Below are 23,753 nucleotides of genomic sequence, written 5' to 3' on the forward strand. Positions count from 1 at the left end.
AGGCTCACAAGGGAGTCTTCACTTGTTGAAACACTAGCCTACCTTTCTGGTTTACATCTTGTGTTACATTTATGGATACCTTTTCTCCAGAGTAAAGTGTGACATGAAGCAATTAATCAAATGTGATATGGGAATTGGTACCCTGTGATCACCTGTTGCGATGGAAATAAGTCAGGAAATCATGACAAGAGATCAAACTCAAATGGTGGAACAGCTGCTTCTGCTCACAACTGCTTTTCTGAAACCAGCAACAGTATATACCTTAGAACTCATACAAAAAAACAACACAGCACTGGTAGTGATAAGGAAGAATACTGGTGGTAGCTCTTCAGTGTCCTATTCAGAGGTATTGTTTTACTCATTTGGGCAGCAGCGATATAGGAAGATGCTGAAAGGCATCATCTCATACTGTGTGGGAGGAGGCAATCGTAAACCCCTCCTGTATTCTACCAAAGAAAGCCACAGGGATCTGTGGGCTCCTGGAGTCGAAATCAACTTGATGGCACACTTTACCTTTAATGTCAATAAATTGGACATAACAATATGGAGATACTTGTCTTGCACAGAAGTCTCCCATATATATGTTGAATACCTCTGCAAGTCTGGATGTTTATAATACTTTTGCGTCTGAAGGAAAGAGCTAATCTTGTTGACACAGGAAGCTGCCACATACTGAGTCAGACCATTGGTCTATCTAGCTCAGCATTGTCTTCACAGACTGGCAGTGGCTTCTCCAAGGCTGCAGGCAGGGGTCTCTCTCAGCCCTATCTCGGAGAAGCCAGGGAGGGAGCTTGAAACCTGCTCTTCCCAGAGCAGCTCCATTCCCCTATGAGAAATATCTTACAGTGCTCACACTTCTAGTCTCCCATTCATATGCAACCAGGGCAGACCCTGCTTAGCTAAGGGGACAAGGCATGCTTGTTACCACAAGTACATCTAAATTTAGATATCTATACAGAATTTGCTATTGATTGCTCAAGCTGGCTAAGCTGATATCAAAACAGGAAGGTTTCAAGTGTGTTGCATTTCTCTGGTTCATACAAAGACTATCATCCATAATTCAATACAATGCATTCCTTTTACTACTCCAGTGCCATTAAATCTGACTATAAATTAGAATTGCTGCTTCTCTCTTTGCAGGAGATAAAATTTTAATTCATTTTATATCCACTTGTTTGAACAAAAGAGACTTGTGATTTTCTGAAGAGATTTTATATCATTTCATGGACTGCATTTACGGGTAGAAATACATGCACATGCAGTTTGGTGTAAACGTTTAAAATTAACATTGCTGAATAAATGAGTTGCATCAGTAAAACACTATAACAAGAAATATATTTATCAGCTAAGCTTGACCCCAGTTCCCAGAAATGGTGTCCAGCAGCTCATGTACCTAAAACAATCATACAAGTTTAGAAATTAATCACACCTACTACCATTCAGGTAAGGGGATCAAGTATAAATGCATCCTACTTCAGTAATCTTTTCTTATGCAATAACGGATTCTCTGTGATGAGCTCTGCATCTTTGCTGGAAATATCTTGGCTTTCATCCAACTCAGTTCATTCAGCCACAACACATTACATGTTTTGTATTAGTATTTATTTACAGAGAAATGCTGTTTAAGCAGCGGCTCCAATTCAGCGGAGCGCACACACATCCTTTTGGAATAGCTGAAGATACCTGTTCCTTTTTTGTAGGCACAATGACTCCAGCTCCCTACTCCTCATGGACATCTGCTCTGTGAGATTTCTGATTTATTTTTTTTAAACCCAGGTACAGCACCAGCTGCTAGAAGAGGCTGCAGCTGGCATCAGATCAGGCTGGGGTTACATATGCATAGCAGCCATTCCTTTCCCTCCAGCTCAGAACTGGATCAAACAGATTTAATATAATGCGTAAGATCTGAAATGCCAAATCGATTTGTTTCTTACCATGTTTATATATCAATGGAAATAAGTTAAACATTCCAGAATTGTATCTGCATAGTGTAGACTGACATAATTTCTATACAAATAACATGTATATTAAAATAAAAGCAACTAGTAGTGGGGAGGTTTTTAACATGTTGAAAAACATTCAAGGAGTATCCCCACATTTTAATCTCCCTTGAGATATCCAAAAATAATTAGAAACTGAACCAAGAGTTGCATGGTGATCCCATGCACATTTCCCCAGAACTTGCACCGAGTGCAACAGGATTTATGCCTAAATGTGTTCAGCACTTCAAACCTAATTTGCACTTCTGTTTACAGATACACCTCTTAAGTCAGTGATAGCGGCCTTCTGTGTAACCATATGAGCACGAGACTTTGGAACAAGAGTGAGACCTTTGCAATACCTAGAAAACTTCAGATTTCTGGTATTGGGTGTGCTGTTCTGGCTAGAGTCAGTGCCTCTCATATGAATGTAGTTGAAACTTTTCAGAGTTAAATTCTGCTGAAACTCCAAAGGACTTGTCGTCTTGTTACAAAACCTCTGAAGACTACTTTGAGGTTTCTCAAGGAGACAGCCAGGTTTCATTTGCTTGACTATCAGTCCAGTTCCTGGTATAAAAAGCTCCTGTTCAATCTGCTTTGTAAGCATATTCTTTGCTAGAGACTCTAACAGATTTACTTTGCCTTTTTTCGGGGCATCCTCCCAGGTTAATGGATTATACACAACGTGTCCATCAATAGGGCATGCATTTTCTTTGTGCAACCAATGGTCAATGCATTTCCTGTGGAACTAAAAGATAATGCCATGTAAGGGACTCTGTTCTGAACTCCCCACCAAAAGACTATTCATTTCTCAACTGAATCTAATCTTACTAAACAGGCAACAGCAACAACAAATTATTTGCAAAGTGGCCAGATTAACTTCCCAGATTAGAGAAAATGAGAAATTTAAATGGTCTTATTAGACTTTATACTGATCCAAATCTACTTATCTCAAGAGTATTAAGCCCAAGCACACTAATTTACCATAAAAAATGCATTATCTTAAATGGGATTGACTGTTGTAAATCAATACACTTAAATACCCATGACGTTCTTAACACAGAGAGATCCCATGACTGTACAAATGCTCTCTGAAATCCACTACCGCCATCCACATGCTATTTTGGCTTACAGGCCAATACTTTCCCATCTACTCTATTCTCCATCCTTTCAAGTAAACTATTGCATGTTTTTATGCTTGAGTATGAGTTTGCTCGAGAGGGCAGTGCAAACTGATATGAAACAAAAGTTAAAGCTGGAGTGTAATGCTACATCGGGGCTTGACAAATCTCCGGCTCCAGGGAGCCGTGGCGCCTACACTAGGGCAGCCAGAGAGGCAGAGTTACTTAAAATCTTTATTTGTCTTGTGGAGGCCTGTTTCTGTTCCAACTATGTTACTTGAGCAAAGTATAAAGAGAAGCCCATTTACCCTTCCTGGGAGCTATCTACGCTCAACTACTGTAGCTCTGATGCCCATGGATACTACAGCAAACATTGAGTGGGGGGTGGGCGGGGGGGAGGAAGCGCTCTGCTATGGCACCTGCTAGTCTTTAGGTTGTACATATATATCTGCTTTTTCACAACTCGAGACAACACTTGATGGTCCACAGCTTAATATGTGACGGACTCTGAGAAGCATTTTGTTTCAGCTGACATGAGTGATTGTGAGAGGAAGATGTTTTTTTGGCGGCGGGGGTGGGGGTGGGGATGGCAGCTGCTCAGCCAGACGTATCTTAGTTACCTTGTGATTACATGGCAAGAACCTTGCAACCTGACCCAGATGAAAGGTCTTCAAACAGAGTCTACATTGCAAACCTGGATCAAGTAAACTGCTACATTTTCTAACCAGGACAGTTGCTAATGTGTTCATTACGTGCTTTGGGATGCAAATGAACCTGAAAAGCAAATGACATAATACATTATACCTGGCTTATCAGTTTTGTTTTTCCTTTCCTAAACTCTTTCTAAATGGTGCAAACAATGTTATAGTTTCAAGAAGAGGTCTTAAAACAGAAGGTAATATTTATAATGGAACTCTTGTTCATTCCACAGTCTTGCAGTGAAGACTGGATACCAACCAAATAGTGTAAGTCGTAATACTATAGTGGTCATTTCAGCAAGACCTCAGAACTGATCAGTATCCCTTTTAAACAATGTATATAAATGACAATCCCTATTATTAAAGTTAAATGCATTAAATCACTCATCTTACTTCTCCTTGTCCTTTCCCTCTTTAGAATTCTCTTCTGGATTAATGCTCTTCAGGTTTTCTCCTGAACTTGATAGTTGTACTACCTGTTCAACTGATCTCCATCTCTGATTTCTTTTCTAAAGAATGGGCAAAGAGCTAATGAAAAGTAAGCAACAGTAGTAATTGCTAGAAGAGAATTGCCAGGATATTTAATTTCAAATTTGGTGGCTGACATCCTAATGAGGTGTGCACACTTTGAGGGCTGCAGGGCACAATGGGAGCCCTTGTGCAACTCCCCCTTTCCCCCTGCACACACGCTGTTGAGCCAGAGCCATTATTTTATTTATTTATTTTTACATTTATATCCCGCTCTTCCTCCAAGGAGCCCAGAGCGGTGTACTACATACTTAGGTTTCTCCTCACAACAACCCTCTGAAGTAGGTTAGGCTGAGAGAGAGAAGTGACTGGCCCAGAGTCACCCAGCTAGTATCATGGCTGAATGGGGATTTGAACTCGGGTCTCCCCGGTCCTAGTCCAGCACTCTAACCACTACACCACACTGGCTCTCATTCGCCTTCTGAGCACTGCTCACACTCCAGAAGGGCTCTGCAGGATCACTGCTGACCCTGAAGTGCCCCTATGTTCCCTCAAGGTATGCATGGGATACCAGCCACTGCCAAGAGATCTTTAGCCCTAAAAAACAAATAGATCAAATTGTCGTAAAAGCAATAAGGCTGGGGTGTGGAGGCCTAAACCCAAGAGAAAGAAAGATTTCCCTATTAGATGCAAAGAACTTTGAAGAAACTTTAGCTCAGACTGTGGTCTTAAAACACAACACAACACCTTGATGAACATGTGAGATCACAAGGCAGTGCCTAGTCTGTACAAACAAACCTGGTTCGGAATAAGTAGCTGTAGGTTACAAATGGAGTTGAGCCCAACAACCTGGGCTCAGGTGGGTCTCATTATTTTGATGACCTGCAAAACGATTACTCTAAGCTCATGGACAATTATTTTTCAGAGGTTGCTGCAAACAAAGGTTATCAGAATGACAAGCAAGTGACATTCATAGCAAAGGTAAAGTATGACCTGGCTTCATTTGGCAATCACCTTAGGCAAAGCCCAAGAGAGACACAAGATTTGATCTTTGGGATGTCCCAAACTGCCACTTCTACAGAAGTGCCTTTTACAGATTTTGGAGGTGCTGCATTTCTCAAAGCTGTTTCCAGATGCTTCTCAAGTCCATTTCTCCGAAATACATCAAGCTACTACCAGAACAGCAAGTAGTCAAAAGGTTTACTGAAAGGAAAAATCACACTACTGAAAAGCAAAGCAATGGAGGGCAGAGACATTCAAGGCACTCATGCTCTTTGATTCTGTTTTGATCCCAGGTTCATCTTTAGGATAATCTTTCCCCATGTCAAAATAAGACATGAGAAAAATATACCACAGATTTTTCTGCCATGGGTATGATTTGAAGGTGGACCCATTTTAGGATGACTTACCTGTTCCCTGTATAAGTGTCTGCTTGTTTAATTTTTGTGTTAAAATTTCAAATCAACTTTTTAAACTGTACCTCTCGGAAAACGAAAGTATGTGCAGAATGACAAAAGCTCCTAAAGCACTGATGGCAGAGGTGGTATTCGCTGCACTCGGTACACCTTGAAACAAGAAGGATTGTGAAGTTAGAGTATCCTAATTTTAGTAAATTATTTTATTTGGGTATAAACAAGCTTTCAATCTTAGATTAAAACTGACTGATATAGTCCTCTCAGCATTCTCGTCAAACACCTTTCTCACATTCTTTCTGTGTGCTATAGTCAAGTCCGCAGCATGCACCACATTTGTCAGTGAAAGAGTTAAGCATCTTCAACTGGCTGGAAACTCTGCTACCTATCCATAAAAGATTAAGCAGTCACAGTGGGAGCGTGTGCATTTGCTTTTCAAAGCTGAAGGACTCTTACACTGTTTTCTCAGTGTTCAAAACCAGTAGTTCTCAAAGGCTTTCTGTGATACAAATCTGCTTGTCACTGGAAATAGTGTTGGCCATGTAAAGTGAAAAGATTCTGGGTAAGGTCAGACAAAGCACACAAGACTGATAATTCAAAATACAACACACTGTCTAAGGCATTATATTAGGCCTCCTTAATGTGGGGGAAAGTGCAACTTGTCCTTGTTTACATGCAAAGAGCAGAGGGGGGAAAATTCCTCACCTCAAATGAACACAAGATGGAGAAAGCAGTTCCCCACCCCCACCCCCGCCCACTGCCTTAGCAGTTCACTGAAATAATGAAACAGATAGTTAGGCTATTCAGAACCAGGCTAAGAGAATCCAGTCCAGTTTTGCACACTCATGTGAACCACTGGGATCAAGCCCGATCCTGGTGGCTGCACAGCAGCAAACCCGCCTGTGAAGTCTCCTGCTCAAATGAGGTTAAGGGAGCAAGAGCTCTCTTGACATCATTTGTTTTAATTGTGTGTCTGACGTGGCTGATTGCAGGCACACTCAGGGTGGGGGTGGTGGATCCAGAGGCGTAACTGGGGAAAACGGCGCCCAGGGCAAGCTCTGCCACTGAAATTGCGCTCCCCCCCCCAACCCTAGGGTGCTTATACCTATGCCCTGGCCGCCGATGGAGTCGTCTTGTGCCCCCTGGGATGGCTTGTGGGGAGTGTGAGCGCGGCGGTGGCGGGTGGCGGCGGATCGCCTGCTCAGCCATGGCGCCCAGCGGAGGAGGCGGCCGCGGGGAGCGAGAAGACGACGGCAGTGCGGACGACGAGGAGAGCTGTGGGTGGCAGAGTCAGTCCCCTGTGGGTGGGAGAGAGCAGCCCGGCTGCTACCAGAGCCACCCAAGGGCAGGAGGCGGCGGCAATCCCGCCCGGGATGGCCCGGGAGTGAGCGCGGTGGTGGCGGCCGGCGGCGCGGCGGATCGCCCAGTACAGAGCAACGCCGAGGCCTGCCGTCTGGCCCGGCGTCGCTTCCCAACTGCGAGGCGCACCTGCGCAGTTGGGAAGCGACGCCGGGCCAGACAGCAGGCCTCGGCGTCGCTCTGTACTCGGCTCGGCGATCCGCCGCACCGCCGCCCACCACCGCCGCGCTCACTCCCGGGCCATCCTGGGTGGGACTGCCGCCGCCTCCTGCCCTTGGGTGGCTCTGGTAGCAGCTGGGCTGCTCTCTCCCACCCACAGCGCTCCTCGTCGTCCGCACTACCGTCGTCTTCTCGCTCCCCGCGGCTGCCTCCTCCGCTGGTCGCCATGGTTGAGCAGGCAATCCGCCGCCGCCTGCCACCGCCGCGCTCACACTCCCCACAAGCCATCCCAGGGGGCACCAGACGACTCCGTCGTCCTGAAAAAACATTTTTTTGTGGGGAAGGGGGGGATCGGGTGGGGGGGTCATGGCACTTTTTGGCGCCCCCCCACGTGACCCACCAGAGTGGTGCCCAGGGCACGTGCCCCGCCTGCCCCCCATATAGTTACGCATCTGGGTGGATCCCAGTAATGCACTGTGCACTTGCCCGGTGCATTATAGTGACTCCTGGTGGCAGGGTGACACGTGGCAGCACGTCCCTGCACCCCCAACTCCCAGAGCTGCCGGGCGAACCACAGAACCGCTGCTCGACTAGGTGGGGAATCCGCCTGCCCAAGGACTGATCGAAGATCGTCTGTGGGGAAGGTAAGTTTAACCCTCCTTCCCCACAGACAGCCCGCAAGCTCTTCTCACTGATCGTGAGAAGAGCTCTAGTGCCTCCCTCTTCCTTCCAAGATAACTAACCAAATTTCATTGAGGAAATTCGAAAGAATGAAACTACCATCACAGGTAATTTAGAAGAAAACCTAATGGCTTATCACACAAATAACTGACATATACTAACAATATATTAATCTCGCATTGTATTAATGTGCCTTATGATGTGTAAAGTTCATTTTAACTTTTCTTCAGAAATGAAAATGCTTCAAATATCTCAGTAGGGAAGTAAACGTTGCGTTGCTTTAAAGGCTTACTTGTAGCAATTTCCCTCAATGGGGTATATTCTGCAATTATTGCAAGGGATTCCAAGGTGTTTGTCGAGATGTTCTCTCTCTGCTGAAGTCATGAGTCTTTTGCAGTTTCTGTATTCCTCCAAAATGAGCTTCAGCGGTGCAAAATCTTCCCTACACAGGGGACACTTCACCAAAGAATCTTTCTCTAGCTCTTTCTGGTGATCCGCCCAAATCTTCATACACACTATGTGTATGTTGTTACCACAACCAAACCTATCAAAAATTGTATCGGTTATATCTTCACTTCTCAAATAAATTCATAGACAAAATGTTCTATAAAACTGTAAAAACTGTAACCATACAGCCGTCTAGACTCAAACCCACAAGAGCAAGCAAGAATTTCAAACCTTTATAGTGCCTATCCTGTTGGCACACAGGGCCTCCTTAGTTTATAGGCAGTACCAAAATAAACAGTAATGTGGTTTACCTGTAACTAGTAATCCTTGAGTGATCCACTGGAATTCAGTGTGCCTGCATCTTTCAGTCTAGCAGGACTCACCTAAAGTCCACATGACACTCTGATATCACCCACACACAGGTAGTGTTTCTGTTGTGCTTGACGGTTAGTGTGTCCAACCCTTAGTTCCAGGACGACCACCGAGATCAAGATGATCATCCATCAACTAAGGTAGATAAGGTAAGTGAGAGAGTAATTTCACAGATATGCACACGCAGTGGGGTAGCTAGGCAGGTAGAATGAATTCAAGAGGATCACTCAAGAATCACTAATTACAGGTAAGCAACTTGTTTATCCTTGTTGTGATCCTCTGAGAATCCATACATAATGGAGAGTACCCCAAAGGATGGTGGGTGCAGGTACCTCACAGAAGCACTTGTTTCAAGATTGACCTACCAAATGCTGCATCCTCTGCCAAGCTAATGTCCAGTGCATAATGCTTTACAAATAGAATCTCAGAGGACCAAGTGGCTGCTTTGCAGATATCAGTGATGTTTACACCTGCTAAGTAGGCCGCTGAAGAGCCAATGGACCTCGCAGAGTGTGCCTTAATTAACTCAGGTACTTTTAGGTTCTGTTTCTCATATGATAATGGAATAGTCTCTACCAGCCAGTGTAATAACTTTCCCCCTGTTATTCCTCATAAGGAGATGAAGAGGTTTTTGTCTGCTTTGAAGCTTTTCGTTCTATCCAAATAGAAGGCCAATGCCCTCTTGACATCCAAGGTATGTGATGCTATCTCCAATGGCGTCTTTGCCTCACAGGGGGGAAACTGGTAGTACAACGTTCTGATCTATATGATAATCTGTTGTGATTTGGGGGTGGAATCACATCTGTTCACAGAACAACTTTTTCTCTACGAAATCTAACGTAACACAGATCATATCTCAGTGCTGCCATTTCACTTATCCCTCTTGCTGTTGTTATTGCGACTAGAAATAATGCTTTAAGTGACAGCATTTTGAGATGTGCCGCAGCCATGGTACAAGGGGAACCCTTTGTCGAGGGGAAACACTCAATGAAGCTCTTCTCACAATCAGTGATAAAAGCTTCCTCAAGGTTTGTGTGGAGAGCGGGTTTGCCCGACCCTCCCCGCAGATGATCTCTTACCCTGCGCTGGGTGGGCGGAGTGCACAGTGCATTACTGGGAGTCCCCTTTCTCCCACTACTAGTGTGTCCGCCGTGGCTGCAAGCAGCCATGGCAGACACACGATCCCATAGCCCGGTTTTGGGACGCACTCACACTCCAAACCTTGGTTAAGTGGCAGGTTACTTTAGAGGGCTTGCCTAACCGCCACCGCCGCCAGGAGTCACATGCCTCCCAGTAATTCTCACGTGCAACAAAAAACAGGCTGGGCCTCCCTAGCCCAGTTTTTCTCTGCTAGTGAGAATAATTTCAGTGTCTCAGACTTCTTTTTCTTTTTTAGCCTACTTTCCAGGAGGGTTATGAGTTCACTCATCATTATGTGTGTACCCCGCCATCAACTTTCTAATGCCTGGACCAATATGAACCAAATCGGGTACAGTTGTAGGGACTCTCAGGGACACCTTAATGGCGTAGTTTGTGATGATGTCATCCATTCCAATTCAAGATGGCCGACACGTAAACTTTTGAGGCACAAGTAGCCTCAATTGTGGACCACCTACCGTATTTTACGGACTATAAGACGCTACGGACTATAAGACGCACCTTAATTTTAATCCGGTTTTTCAGAGTTTTAACATATTAAACTGTTAAAACATATAAGACGCACCTGAATTTTGGCGGATATTTTTTGAGGAAAAAAGTGAGTCTTATAGTCCATAAAATACGACCGATTTGAACCAAATTTGCTACAACTGAAGTGAGTGACACATAGGGACTCACTACACTGAGGGACACCTCAATGGTGTAGTTTGTAATAATGTCATCCACCCTAATCCAAAATGGCAGACATGTGGACATTTGAGTTGCAAGAGGTCTAACTTGTGGACCGCCTAACTGTTTTGAACCAAATTTAGTTCTTGTGGAGACAGTGAAAGGAAATTAGGCAGATTAATTCTTACTAGAACAACTTGTTATCTTTTCAGTTTGCTTGTGTTTATGTGTTATTTTCCTTGAACACTTCTGAAAAACACAGTGATCTTCATGAGTCTAGTCAATGTTGATGGCATCGGCTTAGAATGCTGTGCATCTGATGTTGTGTCCTCCGCTGATCATACAGGAGTTCAGCTCAGACTATTGTCTTGTAAGACTTTTTCTGGTAATACTTCTGCTGATACCAAAATCTCAGATATTGAAGATGTAGTCGCTGTTGACATTGTAGGTGTTGTTTCTGATATAGGTGCTAAATTTGAGGAGCAGAGAGCCTGGTTGTATAGGGCAACTTTTAATCTTAGTTTCTGGCATTTCCCTACCTGCTTTAAAAAGTGTTGGCAGATATTACAATTACTTTATGCTGTTCACTAAGACAGGATAAGTACAGTTCATGCTTATTGGAAGTCAGTAGCTTAACCCCGAAACTTAAACACTTTTTGAAGGACTTGGTAGTCCTCATGAATATTTTAATTTTACTAACGCTTCTCTCACTTGTTCTTCTAGCTTTGTTGCTCTCAGTCTGGAGCAATAAGAATCCCAATATGTCTGGTAGACAGTCGAAGAACTAAGGGTTGAATGCTCTAGCCATCAATCATAACAGACATGCTGCCCCCGTGTAGTGATGTCAGAGCATCACATGGAGCTTTAGAAGAGTGCAGAGAGCCTTAAAGGTATAGTCATATTCCATTATGAATGGGTTCTCAAAGGATCATGACAAGGATCCAAAATCAACATATTGCAACTTTAACCTCTATTCATCTTACTAAACGGCATACCATGATCTAACACAATTAGCTGTAGTCATTGTAAGAGGCCTAATGAAGTTTGTTTCAAAATTAAACTTATTATATATGCAAGGAAAGAAACGACATGCTGCTGTGGTGGTGATGTGGTTTATCTAATGGCATGGGGATCTTCCTAATAACCATGTTGTAGAAGGTTATCTTTAGTGCAAAGAAGCTTAAGATCTGGAGTTCAGATAAAGCGGGAGACTTTCTTATAGAGCAGGGCTGCACAACTTCAGCCCTCCTGCAGGTTTTGGACTACAATTCATTAATGACAGACTGTGGGAGTGTTCACAAGACTGTGCATGTGATCAGGCGGAGGGTTGTGGGGGGAGAGAGAAAGAAGAGGGAAGGGAAGGAAGGGTTCAACCTACCGAAGGCGTGCAAGCCATGCACCCACACGACCCGTGCTGTCAGCAGCAGCATGAATGAATCTCTGCATTGCTCCTGGCAGCATGGGTTAACGGAGGCTGGGACTCGTTGTCCTGCCCTCTGGAGATCACACAATGCACCATGCATCACACGCGATGCGTTGGAGGATTCCCTCAAGAGACGAGCACTCTAGGCCAGGCTGGAAGCAGCCCGGCTCACACACGAGCAATTAGCCCAGGTTAAAGGAGCACTCTCTCCCTTAACCTTGGCTAGCAGCCGGGCGAAAAAGCCGGGCTAGGCTGCACTGGCCCATCGGAATCAAAGCTGGGCATCCCCAGTCTGGGTTAGGTAGTGCATGAGAACAGCTTTTATTCATAGGTAAGGATGAAACGCATCCTTACCCATGAGGCAGTCATAATACAGCTTTAAGCACTCCTCCAGAAACCTCCAGAACCTCTTTGAACAGAGACCATTGCCAAAAATATGATGATGTCACTATAGAATTTGAAGGTTCTGCCATACTGCTTCCAGGCTGTCATCTCTAAGTACCATTAAACAGATATGAGCTAGAGATTCACATTATTGTAAAAATCCTATAAATCAAATATTAAGGACAGGAACTTCTTATTAACCTTTGTCTCTGACTACTTAAAAATAAAAACACTTATGAAAATGCACATAACAGTTTTCTCTTCCCAACCAACATACATGACTCACCTGCAGTAAGTCACAGGAAGCATTTTCTTGAGCAGTATGTCCTGACAAATAGGGCATATATCTTCATTGTCAATTTCTTTTTGTTTAATGTATGCATCATCACCTGTCTGCCACTCCTTAGTTAAAGTGGTAACTACTCTTGGTTGTGAAGCAATGTGTCGACCCTGAAGCACATAGTTAATTTCTCTTTCCACAAGACCCAGCTTTAATGCATCTATAGAAAAAATCCAAATTGAAACTCTCTGAGAAAATATTCTAATAGGTTTAAAATGGAAATAAATGTAGTAAAATAAACAGCAACTTACCCCCATACTCTTTAATATTAAACTCATGCTCATTAGGAAGCAGTTTCCCAGACAATAGATGTACATGGAAGTATGACCTAGATTTGGTGAGCCACAAACTACTACTATGAATATTTATATACCACTTTTTAACCAAGTATTTATATACCGCTTTTCAACAAAAAGTTTTCTAATAATAAGATTGTTTCCTGTCCCCAAAGGGTTCACACACCGCCTAAGAAGAAATATAAGGGAGACACAAGCAACAATTACTGCAGGGATGCTGTGCTAGGACTGAACAGGACCAGTTGTTCTCCCCCTGCTAAACAGAAGAGAATCACTACTTTGAAGGATGTCTTTTTGCCTAGTTAGCAGGGGGGCGTCATTTGAGGTGAATATAGTGAGCCAATCACTAGAATAGATTCCATGCAAATCTCAGCTTTAAAATGGCCATCAAAGTGATCTTGTGTGGAAAAAATGGGGGGAAATGATATTTTCTTACTTACTATTCAATCCATCACAAGGAAACAAAAGCATGAGACTAGTCAGTACTTACATTCATTATAGAGCTAAAGCCAGCTCCATATTTAAATAGTGACTTGATACCAAAGTTCAGGTGAGCCCTTACCCTCGCCTGACTAAATGCTCTACCTACAGCGGTCCTATTTGGAAGATTCGCAGGCACGTCAAGTGTATCTAGAGTGTGTCCATGTGGATCTGGCCATATTGAAACAACCGCTCATGTCCTGTTGTATTGCGATTATTATAGAGGAGCAAGATGTAAATTAATAGCCCCGCTTTTGAATAATTTCCCTGGTCATCAAGATGAATTTTATTTAAATTACTTGCTTACCAATCCAAATTCTGATGTTGTATATACGGTGGTTAAATTTTGCTATATAATATGTCAAATGTGGAATCACATGGTGTAATGAACTTTTATTGCTGTTTTTATCCTATTATTTATTTATTTATTTATCTATCTATCTATCTGTTTTTATCTTATTGAACTGGTCTATGACCGAAATAAATAAATAAATAGATTGATTGATTGATACTTACATTCATGGTCTCTTGGAAGTTTGAATTTTTTCAGCAATAACCTAATAATAGCAAAAAGGATATAGTGATTCAGTAACTGATAATCTAGCAAAACTTCACTCTTCAATTTCACATTTGTAGGAAAGTGAGTGCAAATATTTTTTGCTATAGCAAGTTCTGTATTAGGAACATAGGAACCTGTCCTGTACAGAGTCAGACCATTGATCCATCTAGCTCAGTATTATCTACACTGACCGGCAATGACTCTCCAAGGGTTCATGCCAAGCATTGAACCTGGAACTTTCTGCATGCAAAGCAGATGCTCTACCACTAAGCTACGAACCTATGTTTTGATTATGAAAAAATAACACATCTCTTTAAGGCTGCAGTGCTATACTTGTATGTAGTGGTATGCATGGAACTGGTCCAGCACTGGGGAGGGGGGCTCTTTAACAGCGGGCGATGGTGTACTTACCCCTCCTGCTGCTTTCCCCCTCCAGCGCTCCCCGCTTTGTAAGCATTTGGGGTGGCAGGGTACCTTCCTGCTGCCCCTACCCCCATTCCTCGTCAAAAGGCTTCAAAAGCCTCACTGCACGTGTGCACGGCGCACGCGACGCAGGATGTGATGCGCGCACACGACGTGTGCGCGCACAGTGAGGCTTTTGAAGCCTTTTGACAAGGAACGGGGGTAGGGACGGCAGGAAGGTACCCTGCCGCCTCAAATGTTTACAAAGTGGGGAGCGCTGGAGGGGGGAAAGCGGCAAAAGGGATTATACCCTCCCCCACCCTTAAAGATCCACCACCCCCGGCGTCAAACCACCCCCAGGTCCAGACCAGTCCAGAGGCCCTTAGAATGGGCTCCGGACCGGTCTGTGCACATCCGTACTTGTATATCTCATTTTTTTAAAAAATCGGTTTTGATTCTGTAGAACTCATAGTTTGCTGTCTGATCACCAATCACTCTCCTTCATCCTCAAATAAATGGCACCTGATTCTGAAGGCATTAACTTGAAAGTAATTAGCTTTAATTTCAGTGTCACCTACCCTCTTAGATACAGTATGTTCAGGATTGCAGCCCCTACTCATATTTTGGATCTTTCCCTCCTCTTTAACTCTATAGACTTTGCCTCCTTTCCTAAGTTCTCCTACTATCCTTCCTTCTTGGGTCACTCTGCCTGTCCAGCCCCTCTGTGACAACAGAAAGGTACCCAATTTTGTTTTGTTTAAGCTGAATAGTGTGTCCTTGAGAGAGACTGCACTAAGATGCTGTACACCAAATTTAGCATAATATAATACTTTTATGACTTGATATGAGAACACCAATTTACCAGCAGATATGTTTGCAGAGGTCCTTCTCTTTCACGAATACTAAACAGCTGCACGAGTGAGGGTTCCCCAAGGAAACCTTATACCAAAGTAATAGAAAACAATTTAATAAATTACGACGGGTCATAAAACAAAGGAGAGAAATGACGCTTAAGGCAGGATGGGATACATATGTAACTAGAGTGTCTGCTAAAATCGTGCTATTCTGCCTTTCATTTTACTGTCACAACATCTCTAAAGCACAGCCCCAGCTTACAAACCCTCATTCATTCATTTATTGGCCAAATGTATATTCTGCCTTTCCACTCACAGCATTCAAAACAACTTGCAATGTACATAAAAATAATAAATACATAAAATACATAAAATCGTGGAAATTAAATGACAAAAAAGTAGAAAAGAAAACAAATAAACAACTCAGGGGATTAAGCCATGAACCCAAATCAAAAGATTAATAAAACCAAGAGATTAATCCATAGAACCAGCACAACAACAAAACATGGCAGAAAATAATAAACCCAGGAAACTCGTCCATCAGAGAAGGCAAGCCGAATGCTTGTCTCAACAGCAATTATTTAACTTGGTGGGATGTCAAGTGGTGGAGGGGACCCAACATTAGCAATATGGTGGGTTTGGACAACATGGGAAAAGTCGGAAGTAGATGCTTGCCCTGGGAGGACACACACTCTACTTGCATCAGGTCATCTGAACCCACCCACAATCTAAGTGCCACTATGGAGAAGACCCACCCATTTCCTTGTTCCTAACCATGCCTCGGTGGTATCCACAGCAGCAACTCTCCAGCTGACCACAGAGGACGGGCAGGATCATATAGAGGGAGATGGTCTTTCACATTAAACCGTTTAGGGCTTTTGTGTAACAGCTGTGCAGAAGGATCTCTGCATGTGTAGCCACAGACGATATGACTGTGGATATATATGTAGAAGAGCGGGATATAAATGTAAAAATAATAACAAAGATAATAATAATAATTAATAATGACTGATGTTCTCAACTCTGATAGTGCTAATCACCTTTGGGACAGGATCAAGAAAATGGGGTGGGTGGGTATGTATGGATTCAGGTGATCAGCAGTATTGAACAGCAGTAAAATTCTGTCAAAAGATGGACACAAGGACCTGATTTAAAGATGACTATCCCCACAGAACTTTAGGTACTGGAAGCATCAGGGGTTTGCTCTGCTCCAAGCCTTGACAAGTTTTCTTTGGATTTAGGAGCCGGACAATGAAGCCATTCACACACAGAGGCAAAACTGGGCTAAGGAAGCGCAGCCCGGTTTTGCCTGCATGTGTACTGCCGGAATTGGGCCCAAATCCAGCAGCACCTCAATGGCAAATCCACCTCCACAGCCACCCTGTAAAACAAAGTTAGGAGAGCGAGCACCAAGCAATCGCAATCGTGTAATGCATTATGGGCGCTCTGGGGTGTGGGGCAACGCATCCAGGAAACCTCACACACACACACACACACACACACACACACACACACACACACACACAAGCTACCAGCAGCAGCCAGTAATCATCTGAGCAGGCACTGCACCTGCTGAAGATAGAGCCCTTGAGTGTCTGTGGGGGGGTGAGGGCAGGGTAAGCTTTTAAGGCTTCCTCCCTGCAAACCCTCTTGCCCTTTCTCACTGCTCATGAGAAAGGGCTCAGTGGGTATTTAACAAAGTAACTGGATTTAGTGACATTGTGACAGGATGGGGGTGGGGGTAAATGGGCTTCTCTTTATTCCCTTTGCAAGTAACATACTCAGAGCAGAAACAGAACTGCCTGGAACAAATAAAGATTTAATTAAATAACTGTATTGCACAGCTTTGGCGCCCAGACTAAGATAAATTTCTAGGTATCATGGCTCCCTGGCACCTGTGATTTGTTAAGCCCTGCTCTGTACAGTACTCTTTTGTGTGAATGAATGGAGCACAATCAGCATGATAATCCGTGCGTACATTTCCCACAGGAAGATTTTCCTTTCTGGATTGGGCACCTTAATGAAATGTCATACAAACACAACTTCCAGTTGAAAAGCAGTGCTCCTTACATCCTTGTCTTGCTCTGTAGGCACAGAATACAACCATCTCTCCTTTTCTTGGAAGCACTACATCCTATAATTCTACAGTTATGGAACTTATTTCATGCTTGTGGCTAAGCTTTTATCTAATATTCAAAAGGCTTCAAAAAGGGGCTTGAGCTTATTCAAGTTCTAGGAACCCAGAAGATGACTAATGGAAAAATACAAATGCTTTTTATTTTATTTTGGAAACTCTTTAAGTCAGCCATATGCCTCTACTTGAGAAGTCTGATTTATGACTGGAATTTACAATACAAGATTTGTGGCTTAACCCCTTTGTGGGTATGGGGGGTGGGGGTCACTGTGTAATAAAGATGTTGTGTCTGAAGAGGGGAAAAAGAGTTGGCAGTGTATATTTACTACAGTGGGGAAAGGATCTTTAGAAACCATATTGAAACAGGGTCCTAATGTGGTCTTTGAGTGTTGCATGGATAGGAGAACTGCATGCATTTAGGAGGGAAAAAGAATTCTGAAATGAGCTCAGCTGAGTAGTATTGTTGGAGAACAAGCCACAGATTTAGAGCATAAATACAAGAGGAAGTTTTATATGTGCAAGCAGCAATTCCAAGTAGCTTACTACACACAAACCTCTGTCACCTACAGCTGAATGTGGGCATGTAGGCAAGTAAACTATAGTGTTGCTGGTAAAGTTTGACTAGGATCCTAAAGGAAAGACTCATTTTTTAGGATGCGTGTGAGTTAGTGTCACAGGACACAGGTCTGGTTATGGGGGGGTGGTGGTGGTGGTGGCATAGAGGGGTGAAAAGGAAAGGCTTTGTGGGAAAGGACTCCGTATATCAGCAGAATGGCAGTAGATGGTCAGTTGCATTCTGAAGAGAGATAGATGTGAAGTAAAGCTGTAAGGTTGGATCTAGGGACAAATAGCAGGACGGCAACAAGCTCAGTTTGTTGGCAATGGGGAAGCCCACAGACTGTTACACTTTAATAGACTAAGAATGTTTTCACATCTGGAAGTTTTTCACACAGAGCTTTTAAAGCCCTTTAGCTCGCATCTAGATCCTCCAGTATGGAGGGTATGTGTTATCATATCGGCCAGATTTACCCTGAAGTCCCTGCAAGCTATTGGGAAGCACTTCACACACAATTTGGGTTTTTCACTGCGCGTTAAAGTGCAGCCCGATTTATATTCAGGGTAAAAATAATCCATGTTTTGTGTCTGGTTTTTGGGGAAACTTTGAGTTTGCAGTAAAGCCTTGCAGAAATCTCGCAGTAAAGCCTGCCATCTGGAAAACTTCATGAGGTTTAAATTTGTTCTTGCTATGTGTAATGTGTATTATATTTATAATGTACATGTAAGATCTGCATTGGGCATCTGCATTATAAATGCCTCTATTCAGTGGAGAAAGCAATCAAGAAAGCTTTCAAAAATATTTCAGATAAAAATGTAAAATCAAATGGACATTCACATAGTGGCTGATGTCCTGGACTTGGCTACTCAATAGTACTACTCATGAGTTACTTTAAAGAACTACTAAATTAATTAGGACTTCCTCTAGTAAATTAGTCAGGATGTCAGCCAGTGTGAGAGGCTCAAAAATTATTTCACTCTCACACATGAAGATGCTCCAATTTGTTCACTGTAGCATGAGGTTTCAGAGAGCATACCATACTTCAACAGAAACATGAAATGGACTGCAGTACACTGGAGCTAGGCCTGACTGTGCTGTGCCTGTTCTCCAGGGCAGTGACAGCCTTACTGTGCCGAGATTTAAGAAATATATAGCAACAGAATCGTGTTAGCTAGGACTTTGGCTTTCCACAACAAATAGGAATGTACAGCCTTCTATGTGAAAGGAAAGTAGGGAAACGGAAAGGAAGTATTTGAAGGATGTGTGTACTGGAATAGAGGTCAATGTTTAATTTCTAATCTGATCAGAAACCATCACACTTTGACCTAGAAACATTGAATTTGAATGGGGAGGGTTGTAAAGGTTACATTCAATTGTGAGAGAAATGCATTTTGCACATGTTCAGAAGCATTTCTCTTTATTATTTATTTCCAACCCATTTACCTTGTCTTTCCATATAATAATATAAAATCAAGGCTAATCAGAGGATATTGCAGAACTGGAAAAGGTGCAGAAAACCAAAATAATCAGGAAGCCAGAACACCTTCCTTACAAGGTAAGGCTACAACATTTGGGTCTTTTTAATTTAGAAAAAAGATAACTAAGGGAAGGCAGGATAAAAGATTATAAAATTATGCATGGTGTGGAGAGCAGGGGCAGAACTATAATAGAGGTTACAGTTGTCTGTCAGTTGTACAGTTGTTATAATAGGGGAGACAGTTATCTGAGGGCCCATTGCCTTGGCAGGGCCTTCAGAGGCAAGTCACATAACTGACTCCCTCAGCCACACGCCCGCCCAGGCTTCTTTCAGTTGTATTCATTCTCCAAAACTTATGTGAGTGTTAAGACCTGGAGCTACCAGAACAGCATGTCTTTCTCTAGTACCATTAAATGACTTGCATCATCCACAACATACAAAACCTTTTAAAAAATAGTTTAGGATGGTGTTCTATTGTGGCACATAGTAGATAGATAGATAGACTATGCTTTTTGTTATCACTATTCAGCCTCATGTAAGATTTCTTTACTTCATGAGCTGAGCTTCAGTGAGGGGGGGGCATTTTAAAATCTTGTCTCTGGGCCCACTCCAACCTTGCTACGTCCCTGGTGGAGAGAGTGGATAGGGAGAGGTTTTTCCTTCTCTCAACACTAGCACCAGGGATCATCCCATAAAACCTATGGCCAGGAAATCTAGGACCAACAAAAGAAAGTAATTTTTCAGACAGTGCCTAATTAATCTATGCAGTTCTCTGCCATGAGATGTGGTGATGGTCACCAGCTTGGATGGCTTTAAATGGGGTCTAGACAAATCCATGGAGGGCAGATCTGTCATCGATGGCTACTAGTCTTGATGGGTGCAGCCTACTAGTTGCAGGGGAACAACAGCAAGAGAAGGGATGTGCCTTCATCTTCTGCTTGTGGCTGATGGAGCTGGTGGGCATCGCGCGGAGCATAGGGCAGTGGTTAGATTGTTGGACTAGGACCGGGAAGACTGGCGTTAGATTCCTCATTCAACCACAAAACTCACTGGGTGACTTTGGGTTGGTCATGTATCTCTCAGCCTAACCTACCTCACAGGGTTGTTGTGAGGATAAACATAACCATGTATGTTTATCTGAGCTCTGAGCTCCTAGGAGGAAAAAGCGGGATATAAATGTTTTGTGTTTTTTTTTAAAGTCTTTATATGTTCCAACAACGCAGTTTGAAGAGAGACTTCTAATCAAAGCATATAACCCCAAACAGTTTTTAAAAAGGCAACCTCACTTAAAACAGCAGCCGATTAAAAGATTACTCAGAGACATGGTCCTCTTCACTGCCCATCATGTAAAGGCAGCAGGCAATGACGGGGGCAGACACTTCTTTGGGAGGAGGCCATCCCACAACATGTCGTGGCAGCCACAACACTATGGAATAGCGAAGGTTCTGGACTGTCTTCTAGGCCGCCCTACCAACAGGAATCCCGTCCAGAGGAGCCGCTGCCTGTGGCGTGGTGCACCAGAGACAGCAGGCGTCATCGCGAAGAGGGAGGCGGCGTGATGAGCCAAGGCAGGCCAACCATTCAGCACGGGGAGAGGGGGCGTGCCCACGGCTGTCCTGAAAGGCGGAGTGGAGACGCCTGCCCGCCTTCCTCACAATCAGGAGCAACGAGGGCGCTCCAGGGGAATCCGCGCCACGCGTGACTCGGCTTGGGATCTCCCACCACCACCCACCACCACTCCCGCGTCATTTTTAGGCGAGAGCGTGGCGAGGGGTGGGTGGGTGGGAGAAAAAGGAGCAGCTCTTCCCTCTAGCCCGGCCCGCCCGTCTCCTACCCTGTGCTCGGCAGCCCGCTGCTCCTCCTCCTCCTCCTCCTGCAGGACGAAAGCGGTGGGCCCCAGTTCCCGCACGATGCGCATGGTAGTGCCCAACGCTTGGTCCTGTCGCCAGCTCAGCGCCGGGTTGGCCACGCACCGCCCCAGCCCCAGCCGCCAGCGCCTCCACCCCGACATGGAGGCTGTTGCTGGCTCCGACCAACTGTCAACCGCCTCTCCTGCCACGAACCCCGGGCTGGAGCCGGAGCGCCTTCGGACTCGGAGGACTCAGCTCGGTTTCCATGGAGAAGAAATAAGGAGCCTATGAGGGAGACCTCGGAGGAAGGAGGCGGCGCCCGAGTGGTTTCCATGGAGACAGCAGTGCGCGCGGGGATGCAAGTGCGTTCGCAGCGTCCCGCTCCGCCTCGGGGATTGTGTAGGGTCTGCCTCGCAGTTCTGCTTTGCGCCTCTTGCAAGGAAAATGCCTACACTTGTTTATATCTGGCGGGTGTGAGGGCATGATCTTCTGGGTCGTCGTCCCCCCCCCCCCACGCACCCACTACATTTATTTTTAAGGGTTGTGTTGGCGAAGAACACAAAACCAAGCTTAGTTACTTGGGGAAAGTCTCGGATTTCTTCATCGATCAGTAGCTGTCAGTTTTGCCCCGAGGGAGAACGGGCCCGGGGGACGTGGAGTCAACAGTAAGCAGGCAGGAAATCCCGGCTGCAAATCATGAAAGGGGGAGGAATGGATTTGGAAGACAGCGCAGATTAGCTGGCAGCTGTAATGGGCTGTGGTGGGGGCGGGGGCGGGTTGAGACTGTCTTGGTCAGCCTGATGGATGATCTCCAATTGGCTTTTGAGAGGGAGTGTGACTTTGCTGATCCCTTTGGATCTCTTGGCAGCTTCCGATACCATTGACCATGGTGTCCTGCCGGGTCATTTGAAGGAGATGGGGTTGGGTGCACACATGCTGGTTTTACAGTGGTTCCATTCCTATCTCTGGCAGATTCCAGATGGTGTCACTTGGAGACTGCTGTTCTGCAAAGTGTGAGCTAAAGTGTGGAGTTCTGTGCTGACTCCAAAGTTTTTTAACATAGGAAACTGCCACATACTGAGTCAGACCATTGGTCTATCTAACTCAGTATCGTCTTCACAGACTGGCAGCGGCTTCTCCAAGGTTGCAGGCAGGAATCTCTCTCAGCCCTATCTTGGAGAAGCTGCCAGGGAGGGAACTTGAAACCTTCTGCTCTTCCCAGAGAGCGGCTTCATCCCCTGAGGGGCATATCTTGCAGTGCTCACACATCAAGTCTCCCATTCAGATGCAACCAGGGCAGACCCTGCTTAGCTATGGGGACAAGTCATGCTTGCTACCACAAGACCAGCTCTCCTCTCCTCTCATAACATCTTTATGAAACTGATGGGAAGGATAATCTCGGGGTTTACCCGAAGAGACCACATAACACCAGTTTTGAAAGAACTGTACTGGCTGTGGATATGTTTCCAAATGAAATACAAAGTGCTGGTTATTACCCATAAAGCCCTCAACAGCTTGGGTCCAGAGTACTTAAGAGAGCGCCTTCTCTGTCGTGAACCTTATTGCCTATTATCTGGACTGGAGAGGTCCAGTCCAGATAATAATGTTCACGACAGAGAAGGCGCTCTCTTAAGTACCCTGGACCCAAGCCGTTGAGGGCTTTATGGGTAATTACTGCTGAATCGTTTGGTGGGACTGGGTCTTCTCTGTGGCTGCCCCTGGGGCTTTGGAATACATTCCCTGCTGAAATAATAGAATCTCCTTCTCTGTTTGCTTTTAGGAAGATCCTGAAGACGTACCTATTTTCCCAGACTTTTAATTGAAATTGAAATTTTGTATGTTTTTATTCATTGATATTTTTATCTGATTTATGAATTTTAACTGTTTTATATTGTTTTTATATAATGTTTTAACTTGTACACTGCCTGGAGATTTTTCTATCAGGTAGGATAGAAATTTGATAGATAAATAAATAATAGTGCTGTGATGTTCTGAGGACTATTGCCAAATTGGCCAAGTTTCCTTAGAACCACTAGACAATGTTTCCATGACTCTGATGCAGTAAATTGTCAAAGCCCCTGTGTTGTAGTAGCTAAATCTGATGTTACATTTGCTGCACACTAAGGGGGGAAAAGTATAGGATTATACATAGATTATCCTGAGGAATGCATGAGGATCACAGACTTTGGTAGTGGAGACAACCAGTTCTGCATGGGCAAGGGCAGAGGAGTAGCAGGATTGGAGTGGGTCTTGGGGCAAAGCCAGCGTGGTGTAGTGGTTAGAGTGCTGGACTAGGACCGGGGAGACCCGAGTTCAAATCCCCATTCAGCCTTGATACTAGCTGGGTGACTCTGGGCCAGTCACTTCTCTCTCAGCTTAGCCTACTTCACAGGGTTGTTGTGAGGAGAAACCTAAGTATGCAGTACACCGCTCTGGGCTCCTTGGAGGAAGAGCGGGATATAAAATGTAAAAATA

The 23,753-nt window shown here is 44.3% G+C and overlaps 1 protein-coding gene and 1 long non-coding RNA gene across 2 annotated transcripts; one reads left to right on the top strand and one right to left on the bottom strand.

The window, feature by feature from the left end:
* Positions 1 to 1,196: 1,196 nt before the first annotated feature.
* Positions 1,197 to 21,581, bottom strand: ZSWIM2 (zinc finger SWIM-type containing 2). Its single transcript, XM_053271979.1, has 9 exons — positions 21,263 to 21,581; positions 15,270 to 15,346; positions 13,963 to 14,003; positions 12,617 to 12,830; positions 8,170 to 8,421; positions 5,747 to 5,831; positions 4,192 to 4,307; positions 3,721 to 3,874; positions 1,197 to 2,727 (listed from the first exon to the last, which is right to left on the bottom strand). The coding sequence occupies exons 1-9, from the start codon at positions 21,437 to 21,439 to the stop codon at positions 2,233 to 2,235; spliced, it is 1,611 nt and encodes a 536-aa protein (XP_053127954.1). The 5' UTR covers positions 21,440 to 21,581; the 3' UTR covers positions 1,197 to 2,232.
* LOC128334792 (uncharacterized) lies at positions 21,503 to 23,265 on the top strand. Its single transcript, XR_008311400.1, has 2 exons — positions 21,503 to 21,640; positions 23,059 to 23,265. It is a non-coding gene; the product is annotated as an uncharacterized LOC128334792 (long non-coding RNA).
* Positions 23,266 to 23,753: the final 488 nt, after the last annotated feature.

This window comes from Hemicordylus capensis, chromosome 1 (genome assembly GCF_027244095.1).
Source record: "Hemicordylus capensis ecotype Gifberg chromosome 1, rHemCap1.1.pri, whole genome shotgun sequence".
Lineage (NCBI taxonomy): Eukaryota > Metazoa > Chordata > Lepidosauria > Squamata > Cordylidae > Hemicordylus > Hemicordylus capensis.

Coding starts and splice junctions, on each gene's coding strand:
- ZSWIM2 (XM_053271979.1), bottom strand. CDS start 21,439: ATGTCGGGGTGGAGGCGCTGGCGGCTGGGGCTGGGGCGGTGCGTGGCC. Junction 14,004..15,269: donor CTCTGCAAACATATCTGCTG/GTAAATTGGTGT, acceptor TGCTATTATTAG/GTTATTGCTGAAAAAATTCA. Junction 5,832..8,169: donor ATTGAGGGAAATTGCTACAA/GTAAGCCTTTAA, acceptor TCTTGTTTCAAG/GTGTACCGAGTGCAGCGAAT.